This window comes from Canis aureus, chromosome 13 (genome assembly GCF_053574225.1).
Source record: "Canis aureus isolate CA01 chromosome 13, VMU_Caureus_v.1.0, whole genome shotgun sequence".
NCBI lineage: Eukaryota > Metazoa > Chordata > Mammalia > Carnivora > Canidae > Canis > Canis aureus.
The window spans coordinates 13,031,972-13,044,579 of NC_135623.1; the positions used below are offsets into that span (position 1 = coordinate 13,031,972).

General features: G+C 43.7%; 1 protein-coding gene across 1 annotated transcript in view; it reads left to right on the forward strand.

Moving 5' to 3' along the window:
- Positions 1–1,387: 1,387 nt before the first annotated feature.
- CLSPN (claspin) overlaps positions 1,388–12,608 on the forward strand; it is a 30,209-nt gene continuing 18,988 nt past the window's right edge. The window contains exons 1-8 of the mRNA XM_077844784.1: positions 1,388–1,536; positions 4,783–4,891; positions 5,403–5,851; positions 6,466–6,633; positions 8,129–8,206; positions 8,537–8,609; positions 9,273–9,381; positions 9,565–10,142. Coding sequence (XP_077700910.1) covers positions 1,513–1,536; positions 4,783–4,891; positions 5,403–5,851; positions 6,466–6,633; positions 8,129–8,206; positions 8,537–8,609; positions 9,273–9,381; positions 9,565–10,142 — 1,588 coding nt within the window. The 5' untranslated portion in view covers positions 1,388–1,512. The remainder of the gene's footprint in view (positions 1,537–4,782; positions 4,892–5,402; positions 5,852–6,465; positions 6,634–8,128; positions 8,207–8,536; positions 8,610–9,272; positions 9,382–9,564; positions 10,143–12,608) is intronic.

Consider the following 12,608-nt stretch of genomic DNA (forward strand, 5'->3'; position numbering starts at 1 on the left):
GGTTAAGGTAACTATCCTGGTTTGCCTGGGACTGAGATTCTCGGGAGATGGACTCTCAATGCTAAAACTGGGAAAGTGGGATGCCTGGGTGACTCAGTGGTTGAGCGTCTACCTTTGGCTCAGGGCGTGATCCTGGAGTCCCAGGACCGAGTCCCACGTGGGGCTCCCTGCATGGAGCCTGCTTCTCCCTTTGCCTGTGTCTCTGCCTCTCTCTGTGTGTTTCTCATGAATAAATAAATAAAATCTTAAAAAAAATAAACTGGAAAAGTCGTGGGAAAATTCAGATGAGTTGGTCACCTATCAATGGATAAGATCATGAGAGTGAAGTAGGGAAGGATGGTAACTATTGCGGCCTTCCCTTCTTGGTGCCCTCTGACTTCCTGCTTACAGTCATCTTGTAAAGTCCCTTCCAGGAACTTGACTCAACCGGAAGCCAGAGGGCAAGGGGGCTTGGGTAGTACAGCCGGGAGTGGTCAGCCTGGCCTGGGCAGAGCAGGATAAGGAATGAGAATGGACCTGGAGGGGCAAAAAGACAGTAACCAGCATAGTCACAAGGAATTAGAATCGTCTGGGATTAGTCTGACTCCGGACCTTTTATTCTTCATTCCTGCCTTGTCTGAGGAGTTGAGGAGTGGATGGGTAGGTATTTTCCTACATCCTCAAATTAACTTTAAATAAAATTATAGGGGATCCCTGTGTGGCTCAGCGGTTTAGCACCTGCCTTTGGCCCAGGGCATGATCCTAGAGACCCGGGATTGAGTCCCACATCGGGCTCCCTGCATGGATCCTGCTTCTCCCTCTGCCTGGGTCTCTGCCTCTCTCTCTCTCTCTGTGTCTTTCATGAATAAATAAATAAATAAATAAATAAATAAATAAATAAATAATAAAAAATCTTTTAAAAAATAATAAAAAATAAATAAAATTGTAAAGGCCATCCAAGGATATTCTTTGGTATCTGAGAAGCCCATAGAACTTTCGTCGATGCTCAGGGGCGTGAATGCTCCGTGTACAAGGAGCAGGTGGGACGCAGCTGCTCCTGGGATGGAGGTCCCGGAGAAAACCCCCGCAGGTGTCTTCTAGAAGTGGCCCAGGGATCTTCCCGCTTGAAGGGCTTACTCCTCAACATGCGCTGCAGCAAGGGCCAAAGGTCAAAGCCACCGCTCCCCAGGTAGGGCCTTGCAAGGCCAGAGGGCCCGACCGTCCCGCAGACGGGGCACCAGCCGCCCTGAGCTCGCAGGGACTGGAGCAGCCGGGACCCGCCAAGCCGACCCGGGTTCTATTTGCGAGTCTGGCCGGCGCCGCTTCCTGATTGGTAGGACAGCGCGGGGGCGTGGCCTCGCGCAGAAAGCCGCCTCCGGATTGGTGCAGGTCGTTGGGGCGGGGCCTCCGCGCTGGCTGGGCGCGAAAGCTCAAACAGCGTTGCGGGACTGGAGACCGCGGGAGCCGCTGCGCCCGCGCTACGGGAACGCGAGACCTGCCCCGTCACAACGAAGCGCGGGAGAGGCCGGAGTCATGCCCGGCGAAGTGGTTTCTGAGGTGAGTTAGTGCACAGGCCGCCGTCCGCGGCTGCCGAGGCCCGGCGCCCAGGGGCGGGGATGGGAAAGGGTCGAGCGGCCCGAGCGGGGCGCGGAGGCGGAGAGGACTACAGCTCCCGGCGTGCCCGGCGGCGGCGGCGCGCGCTCAGGCTGCTGGGAGGCTCCCACGGCCCCGCGGGCTCGCGGCTCTCCGCTCCCGCCGGGCGCCGGGCTGGCCGCGTCGCTCCTGACTCCTGCGGCGCGCGCAGCCGGCCTCCCCGCAGCTCCTCCGCCCGCCCGGCCGCCCCTGCGGCGCGTTTCCTGCCGCGGGGGCTCTTCCTCGTCTGGCTCCCCTCCCCCAACAGAGGACGGCGCAGGCGCAGAAGCACCTGGGCTGCTGGGCAGGGGGGCGGTTCCCCGGAAATGGGAGGCGGGGCCTCCGGGAGGCGGGGTCTGCGCGGGGGCTCTGAGGTCGTGTGGCCGGGACCAGGGGAGGCACCAGCCTTGGGGGCACCTTTAAGAGGGCTACCCAAAACTCCGTAATCGAGATAGTGTTTTAATCCAGTATTTTGAAATTTTAGATACAGCAAGCCAGCCAGCCCCTGCCTGCGCTTGCGCTTCTGCACCTCTGCACCTCCCCCTAAATCCTGGCCCTGGTTTCAATAAAAATTTTATTAGCAAAAAAAAAAAAAAATTGTTAGCAAAAGTGGTTGGCTGACCTCGTGAGCCATAGCTTTGCCAGTTCCATTTATTTTTAGAAAAAAGTGTTGTAAAATACATAAATAAAAACAAAAAAAATATTGCACTAAGGTATTAATCTTGATGACCGAGGTTTTGAGACTGGACTTTGTCCTCACCCTGTTCCTGGCGGTGGCTGTTGCTGATATTGGTACAAACTGCCCGGAATTCGGTGATGAGGAGCATCACTATGTGCTGAGTCATGTGGTTCCCCAAACTCAGTTTCTGCACCCAGAAAGAATCTTAACTGTTTAGGTTGTTGGGAGAACCATCAGAACATGCGTGATGATCCTCAGGGGCTCCTCAGTGCCTGTTACCCTGGTTGTTATTCAAATAACTGTACCAAACATTTAAATCAATTTAATAGTTGTTTTGAGAAATCATTAAGGTGGGAAGTGCCTGACTACAGTACAGATGTTAATATTTACACACATGCACACCCTCCCCCCCCTTAATTGGATTCAGAGCCCTAAGAAAGCCAAGGATGGGGATCCCTGGGTGGTGCAGCGGTTTGGCGCCTGCCTTTGGCCCAGGGCACAATCCTGGAGACCCGGGATCGAATCCTGGAGACATCGGGCTCCCGGTGCATGGAGCCTGCTTCTCCCTCTGCCTGTGTCTCTGCGCCTCTCTCTCTCTCTCTGTGACTATCATAAATAAATAAAAAATTAAAAAAAAAAAAAAAAAAAAAGCCAAGGATGGGTAGCCCTGGTGGCTCATGGGTTTAGCGCCTGCCTTCAGCCTAGGGCGAGACCCTGGAGACCTGGGATCAAGTCCCACGTCAGGCTCCCTGCATGGAGCCTGCTTCTCTCTCTGCCAGTATCTCTGCCTCTCTCTCTCTCTCTCTCTCTCTCTGTCTCTCACGAATAAATAAATAAAATCTTAAAAAAAAAAAAAGAAAAGAAAAGAAAGCCAAGGATGTAGGAGATCTGGCCTCTAGGGTCAGCCTGGTTGCTAACTAGTCAAGTCACCTAACACCATCCTGCTCATGTTTTTTATTTGTGACTTTTAAAATGGTTTTATTTGGGAAATTTGAAACCTACATGAACACAGCAAAGTTGGTAAAAAGAACCTATCACCTAACTTCAAGTTATCAAATCATGCCAGTCTTGTTTCATTTATAGTCTCACCCACTTTCCCCCCTCACTGGATTATTTGGAAGCATATTTCAGACCTCATTTCATCCACAAATATTTCATTATTAATCTCTACGATAAAGGACTTCCCGAAACAGATAACCACAAATATTATTACTACACCTAAAAAATTCACAATTGTTGTTTAATACTAAATATCTAGTTAGTGTTCAGATTTCTTTGAGTCACATATACATATACTTTCAGTTTATTTGAATCAGGATCCAAAGTCTGCAAATTGCAATTGTTGATGTGTGTGTATCTTAACTCCATATAGATCTCCCCATTTGTCTTTTTTTCTTGCAGTTTACTGTTAAGGAAATCCACAGTTTGTACTACAGAGTTTTTCACATCTGGATTGCATCTCTGTGATGTTATTTAACATGTCATTTGGATATACTGAGAAACATTTCCAAAAAAAATGTGTAATAAATGCTTAATTCTTTTGGTTTATGTACCTTAAAGCATTGATTCTGTAGCACTCTTCAAAGATGAACAATGAATTTTTTTGTCCAATAATTCCTTTTTTTTTAAGATTTTATTTATTTATTTTAAAGATTTATTTATTTATTTATTCATTCATTCATTTATTCATGAGAGACACAGAGAGAGAGAGGCAGAGACACAGGCAGAGGGAGAAGCAGGCTCCGTGCAGGGAGCCCGACGTGGGCCTTGATCCCGGGACTCCAGGATCATGCCCTGGGCTGAAGGTAGGCGCCAAACCGTTGAGCCACCCAGGGATCCCCTTATTTTATTTTTTAAAAGATTTTATTTATTTATTCATAGAGACGCAGAGATACAGGCAGAGGGAGAAGCAGGCTCCATGCAGGGAGACCAACGTGGGACTCGATCCTGGGTCTCCGGGGTCACGCCCTGGGCTGAAGGTGGCTCTAAACCACTGAGCCACCCGGGCTGCCCCTAAGGTTTTATTTTTAAGTAATCTCTACACTCATCCTGGGATTGAACCCACAATTCCAAGATCGAGAGTCATATGTTCCACTGAACCAAACCAGCCAGACACCCCTTGTGCAGTAATTCTTAATGTCATCCCTTCTTTCAACCATTGTTTTTGTTTGTTCTTTTTTTTTTTAATTTTTTTATTTATTTATGATAGTCACAGAGAGAGAGAGAGAGGGAGGCAGAGACACAGGCAGAGGGAGAAGCAGGCTCCATGCACCGGGAGCCCGACGTGGGATTCGATCCCGGGTCTCCAGGATCGTGCCCTGGGCCAAAGGCAGGCGCCAAACCGCTGCGCCACCCAGGGATCCCTCTTTGAACCATTGTATTGGTGTTTTCCTTACTTGAGTCTTATGGTCCTATGATGATTTGTGAATCATTAGATATTTAGAGCTTTTTGTCATCAGCTGGTTAATGCAAAGTGTGTTCTCATTTTCTAGGTTCACCTAGAAATCAGTGATCCAAAGCTCATTTCACAGGAAGGAGCCAGTAGTCCTTCAGACAGTGGACAAGGCAGCTGTGAAACAATTGTGCCCTTGAGTGATGGAGGTTTGTAATAGTGATTTTATTTTTAAGAATAGAATGTAGGAGCTTGGGTTGTAAGTGGACTGGATTAATTTCATTATCCTTTTGTTTCGTTAAATTATTCTTAACCGTATTATTTGTCTTATTATATAAACAAAATAATAGTGCTTGTAGCCTTTTGACATTAGCTATTTCTATTATGTTATTAAATGTATAAAATGTCTAGAAGCTACCACATTGCCTTGTTGCATGCATTCATCCTTTAATAAAAGGATTTTTAACATCTGCCAGAAGAATTAGAACAACTTTACACTTTGTAAATATATATAATTACATTTCTCAGTAAGAGACATTTTTCCAGGGAAAATGTTTTTCAAAACCTATTTTTAGATTTGCTTTGCTACAATCAGTTCTTAGTGGTAGCTACATAATTTCACAAGGTGACATAGCACTTGAATAATTGGATATTTTTGAAGACCAGTGGGACTAGGAGGAGGGCCGAATGACAGTAGACCTCTAAAATTGTTTCCTCCAGATTCAGATGAAGAGATATTCACGAGTAAGAAATTGAAAAGCAAGAAGGTGCTACAAGACAGTGATTCTGAGAGAGAGGACACAAATGCCTCCCCAGAGCAAACTCCCTATGACAGTGTTGAGGAGGAAAATAAAGAGAATTTATATGCCGGAAAAAATGGAAAAGTTAGAAGGATTTACAAAACTCTGGCAGACAGTGCTGAAAGTGACATCGAGGAGTCTTTGTATCAGGAAAACCTTGAAACCCAGGTGATGCCTTGCTTAGAGCGGAGTCTCCAATCTGAAAACTCTGTGGACTTCACAGTCGACAGAAAGATTTCCAAAAAACCCAAACGTGATAAAGAAGGAATTGGAGGAAAAGCAAAAGTAAAATCAAAGAGAAGACTTGAGAAAGAGGAAAAAAAGATGGAAAAAATCAGGCGGCTAAAAAAGAAGGAAACGAAAAGTGAGGTATGTTTAAAAGAACAAATTTGTTCTTTCTAAGGTGGATGAACTTAACATCTTAGAGCAAGTTGCTTTTAGTTCTTGAGGTTTCTGCACGCAGAATATAGCTTCGAGTTGATTGTTTTGCGTTGCAAGTATTGAGATAATGGAATTTAAAACTTGCTGGTCTCATTCTCCATTTTAGATAAATAGGGGACACTTCCAAATAAAGTAGATTTCTGATTTTCTTTGCAAGCGTATGGAATAACTGCTGCTTCTGATTTGATGAAAATTAACTTTCAGAGGAGAATTTTTTAGGCATCCATACGTCAAGTCTGGTTTGCTGACTAGAGAAACCATCTTCAAGTTTTATAAAGTAGTTGCTTAATAAGTATTTAATTGATTTTGCAAAAAATATATATACTGTTTATTAAGTTGGTTTTGGGCAGTAAAATCACAGCATGGACCTCAAAGGATGACTGTGGGTAGGGGCCCAGGAGACTGTTCTAAAATGCCATATATTTGTCTGTTGATGTACTATGTATGGGCTTTTCATTGCCTGATCCAAATTAGCTTATTATATTGTGGAATATTGGAGTTTGAGTGATTGGATTTAGCTTTTTTCTTTATGCGTTATCCAGGAAGATGATGTGAAACAGCCATTTAATGATAGTGGCTGTCTTCTCGTGGATAAAGACCTTTTTGAAACTGGGTTGGAGGAGGAGGAGGAAACTAACTCTGCATTGGAAGACGAAGAGTCTTTGGAATCGATAAGGGCAGCTGTGAAAAACAAAGTAAAAAAGCACAAGGCAAGTAAAAGATGATTGCGTAAGAGCTAACCCACTGCTTCTAACCTTTGCTTTATTTTCTGATTTACTGTTGGAAGTTTTTTTTTTTTAACTGAAGAAAAACATGTGGCAATTGATTTAAGTTTTCTGGCTGTTAATTTTGGAATCAGGCAGTACAAGTGATAGACGTGCTAACTTGTGTGGAAGCTAGTATTTTGACTACCCTCATAGGATGTCAGGGGGAAAAAAGTGAGCCTTTATATTGTATAAGAAACAGGTATGAATGGGGCAGAGATACAAGTTTTATTTTCCTGTGGCCTCTAAGAAATGAACCTAAAGTGTTTCTGGTGGGGCGTCTGGGTGGTTCAGTCGGTTAACTGCCTGCCTTTGGCTTAGGTCATCTCAGAGTCCTGGGATCCAGTCCCGCATGGTCCTCCCTGCTCAGTGGGGAGTCTGCTTCTCCCTTTCCCTCTGCCTCTCCCCTTGCTTGTGCACACATGTTCTCTCTCGTGTGCTCAAATAAATAAAATCTTAAAAAAAAAAAAAAAGTGTTTCTGGGAAGGTATCAGTAGTGAAACATCATTGTCCTGAGTGTTTGGAAGTGCAATTATTCTTGCTAAGATTATCTTTAGCTCCTTGGGAGTTATTGGGAAAGATAATAAAGGCGTGTAAGAAATGAGAGCTCAAGCTCCATTTGAGGCAGCAAAGTTTTTTTAAGCTTTTTTTTTTCTAAGCTTTATAGAGATGCTATACGTTTATTTTTTTAAACATTTTTAAATATGGGGATCCCTGGGTGACTCAGCGGTTTGGCGCCTGCCTTTGGCCCAGGGCGCTATCCCGGAGACCTGGTATCGAGTCCCACATCGGGCTCCCGGCATGGAGCCTGCTTCTCCCTCTGCTTGTGTCTCTGCCTCTCTCTCTCTGTGTCTATCGTAAATAAATAAATAAATAAATAAATAAATAAATAGATAGATAGATAGATAGATAAATTTATTTAAATATGTCTCGAGAGAAGCAGAGACACAGGCAGAGGGAGAAGCAGGCTCCCTGTGGAGAGCCTGATGTGGGACTTGATCCCAGGACCTCAGGATCACAACCTGAGCTAATGGCAGATGCTCAACCACTGAGCCATCTAGGTAACCCAGGATGCTATATGTTTAAAACTTTATATTTAATAATTATTGACTTGTTATTAATGTAGCATGATGTGATGTTGGGATACAAAAGCAATCTTTTGAGTAGGCAATTTCCTCTTATTTCAGCTTAATTCTTTTTTAATAATGTTTTTAAAGATTTATTTCCTTGAGAGAGCGAGCGAGTAGGGGGAGGGACAGAGAGAGAATGCCAAGCAGACTCCCTGCTCAACACAGAGCCCCACAAAGGCTGAATCCCATAACCCACGAGATCATGACCTGAGCTAAAATCATGACTTGGTCGCTTAACCGACTGAGCCACCCAGGCGCCCCTTAGGTTTAATTTTTGTCCATATTTTTCAGCTTGTAATCTTCTCTTTTAGGAAAAGGAACTGTCTTTGGAGAGTGGAGTCTATCCATTTGAAGAAGAGACTGAGCTATCCAAAGGCACCATAAGGAAGGTAAGATAGAGCTCTGTACAATTGTCATGTTGATTTTCTTTCTCCAGGAGATGGTGAATTTCTGAGGGATAAATATTTTATCAAATCTGTCACAGTTTCCTGGTGCCCAAGATATTGCTTTGTACATGGTAGGGACACAAATATGGACTGTGTTGAATTAATTCTATGTGATCTACAAATAAATGATATCTTTGAGTTTATATTGTACTGAATCTATTAGTGCTTGCTTTTGCCTCTCCATCCTTTTTCTTGGAAAGAGCAAACTCTTGAAGGATGAATAGCTTTCTGAATAATAGCATTAATGTAGTCTCATTTTTTGTTTTCTTTAAGGAAAGGAAGGCAGCCCGATTAAGTAAGGAAGCATTAAAAAAACTGCATAGTGAGACTCAACGCCTTATTCGAGGTAACGTAAGCCAGTACAGTAACTTTGAGGCAAATCACAATATTTCTTTGTAGGCTCAACTTGGCCGTGGCAAAATATTTTTTTAAAGATTTTGTTAGAGCGCGAGTGCACAAATGGTGGAGTTGGGGTGGAGGGAGAAGCAGACTCTCCACTGAGCAGGGAGCCCAACACGGGGCTTGATCCCAGGACCCTGAGATCATGACCTGAGCCCAAGGTAGATGCTTAACCAAGTGAGCCACCCACAATCAGTTTGATTTCACAACCAGATTTAAAAGCCACCGGTCTTCAGGGAGTTCTTTTGTACTTAGATCCTGTCTTTATTAGGGCAGCCCTGGTGGCTCAGCGGTTTGGCGCCTGCCTTTGGCCCAGGGCGTGATCCTGGAGATCCAGGATCGAGTCCCATGTCGGGCTCCCTGCATGGAGCCTGCTTCTCCCTCTGCCTGTGTCTCTGCCTCTCTCTCTCTCTCTCTCTCTCTCTCTCTCTGTCTCTCTTGAATAAATAAATAAAATCTTAAAAAAAAAAAATCCTGTCTTTATTAAAGCCAGGATTGTTTTCTATTTTTGGTGATGGCTTTCACTGTACTGTTTAGTTAACTGGATATGAAGTGACATTTCAGAATATACAGTAAATGTATTTGCTGCTTCTTTTGTTTGATTTTATAGAGTCTGCGCTTAATCTTCCATATCATATGCCTGAGAATAAAACCATTCATGATTTCTTCAAACGTAAACCCCGACCCACTTGCCAGGGGAATGCCATGGCACTACTGAAGTAAGAACTCTCTTTCCTTGTGATTATAATTTTTGCAAATACTCAGTTTTGTAACAAACATCTGGTGTAAAAAGTTCAGATTCCTCACTCATCAAACTGATTTAGCTGAATATCATTATATACTGAGATGAGAGTTTCCCACTTAGGATAATTTTCAACGTCAGCTCATTTTCCCTTCTCTAGGTCATCTAAGTATCAGTCAAGCCATCACAAAGAATCCATAGACACCGCAAATACAAGCGAGAAGAATAACGACCACCAAAGCAAAGATTCTGAGCAGACAAGAGGTGCGGGATATGAAATGGACATTAATGCACTCCCTGCAGCTTCAAATGAAGCCCAGATCACTACTGGATCAGAGGAGTCTTGCAGTAAGGATGTGATGGGAAGTGAAGAGCAAGAAATTCAGGAGAAACAGAAGCAGAGTGATGACAGACCTTCACCTGAGGACAGCTACGTGGCTCAGCAGGAATCCAGCTCCCTCGGGTATGAGGACAATGAAGAGTATCAGGCCGGAGGGCTTGTGGCACCTGAACCTCACTCTCTGGAGAGAGAAGAAGGCCTGAAGAAAACAGAAGAAGCAGATGACAAGGTGGAAGAGCCCAGGCAGCAAACTAAATCCATAATTATGCAACCTGAAAAAGTGAGGAGGTTCACACTGGATAGGCTTAAGCAACTGGGAGTAGATGTTTCCATTAAACCTCGGCTGGGTGCTGATGAAGATTCCTTTGTGATACTTGAAGAACCTGAAACCAACAGAGGTAATCCTTTGAATTGTGGGGGAGCCTCCAGAGTAATTTATTCTGGCAGCTGTCTAGTATTTGCTCCTGTGGAGGCTAGGGAACCCAGGAGGAAATGATAACCACACGTGATCTTATGCTGTAGTTGTACCAGATATTGGTAAAATTCTATTTAGATGAATCTGGCCTGTCATCAGAATGTTCTCAACCTTGTTTAAAACAGGAAGCTTGTTGATAGGTTAGTACACAAAAGAGATGCATTGGCTGTTTGTTATGGCATGACATTCAAAAAAGCATTATTCATCGTTTTCACCATTAAAGGGAGACCTTTTAGTTTGGTAAATTGTTTGTAAAAAGCTTATTTTTCCCCTACTATTTAACAAATATTAAATTATCCATAACATGCAAGGTGTTGTAGGGCATACCAAAAGAAATCTGACATTTATTGTACATGTAAGCTACTTATGCTCTCGTACGGAAGATAAGTATGCAAGTAACAGTAATACCAGAGAGAAGGTGGAAAGTGACATCTATAATGAACGTGTGTCACTGATAATTGGAAAAATTAAATGAACAAAAGGGAAAAGTAGTCTTTGCCAAAAGAAACATTTAGAATAAAGTGCTGGGGCAGTTTAGAGGAAGGATTAGTTTCTTCCAATAGGTGGGTAGAAGAAGGCTTGAAGAGTAGGTGGGTGTAATTACTTGTTCACTGCCTTTCCTTTTATACTTTGAATAGGGATCTTCTAGCTTTTTCCCTACTCTATCACCAGTGCTTCCACAGTGGATGACATATTATAGGCGTTTATATTGGATGAGTGAATGAATGAATGCTCCTTCAAGACAGAGTTTAAATATTACCATATTAGGTAGACTTCCTGATTAGTAGGCGGAATTGGGTGTTCCCTCCTCTGCATTGAGGCCATTTGGCGTGATAAGAGCTTAGACTCTGTAGCAAGACCAAGGTTTGAATCTAGACTGTGCTACTCATTGTTTAACCTTGAGTGTGCCATTTGACCTCTCTGAGGCACCTTAAGGAAAAAAGAAAGAAAGAAAGAAAAAAGAAAATCCAGTTCACAGGACTATAGTGAAGATTTGTTGAAATAAGGCATAGAAATGCATAAAGAAGCACTCAAATAGTGGCTCCTATTTCTATTATTAGTGAAATTATTTACATCGTAACCATAACAGCTTATGGTTGGCAGGTGCTCTGTCATCAGCAGTATCTGGTGTGTAAATTATGCCCAGAGATTCTATTGATTGAATGAGTGGGCTTTTTGGAAGTGGAGAGAAGGACACTCTTGAAAGGGACAAGAAGAGCTCTGCATGGTGCATATTGGGAGGATGTGTGAGTCAGTTTAACCAGAGCAGGACATGGAGTGAAAGGTTTGTGTAACAGAACTAACGTAGATGGGTTCCCTGGGTGGCGCAGTGGTTTGGCGCCTGCCTTTGGCCCAGGGCGCGATCCTGGAGACCCGGGATCGAATCCCACGTCAGGCTCCCGGTGCATGGAGCCTGCTTCTCCCTCTGCCTGTGTCTCTGCCTCTCTCTCTCTCTGTGTGACTATCATAAATAAATTAAAAAAAAAAAAAAAAAAACTAACGTAGCTCCATTAGCAGAGAAGCAGGGAAATAAGCTGTTGCCTGAAACACGGAGGGAAAGTTTTGTGGTGTGGGAGTTATCTAAACAGCTCCAGAGTAAGAGAGGGGGAAGCAACATTTTTTGAGTACTTAACAATACTAGACACTGTGAGATTTTTTTTTATTTGGGACTTGAAGCTCTCTAAACAGTTCTGGACTGAGACAGGAAAGGGAAGAAACCTTTTTCATGAGTACCTACTACATTAGACACTGATAGATTCTCTATTATTGTTATTAATTCTCGTAGCCCCAGGTATTATTTTGCAGTGAAGAGATGGAGACTTGGAGAGGCTGGGTAATTTTTCCAACATTACTTGGCTTATATAGGGAACTAGCACAGTGCCTGGCACATAGTAGGCATTTATTTTTGGGTCGGAATATGTTTTCCTTCAGAAATAGTATTTGACATCAAAGTTGGATTTCCATACCAGCCAGTTCCATATTTATGAAGTTAGGATCAACTTTTATTTATCTGTGCAATAAACCTTTATTTAGCATGGTGTCGGATGCTTTGTATACAAGACATAGTCCCTGCTCTCAAGGAAGTTAAAGCCTGGTAGTAGTGACAGACAGGCAAACAGGGCATTCATTACACGACTGGATAGTGAATGCGTCTATTCTCTGAGCCTGGAGGAAGGGTACCTAACTTGGAATGTCTCTTGGGGAGTCAGGAACATTTCCGAAAGGAACTGATACCAGAGCTGAGTCCTGAAAGCCTAGTAGAGATACCAAGGCAGAGAAGTGAGGGAGGGCATTCTTGGTGGAGGGAAGAGACCCACAAAAGATCCAACAATGACCAGAGAAAATACAGGGTGTTGTGGTGAGCTGGAGTGAAGATTGCAAAGGCATT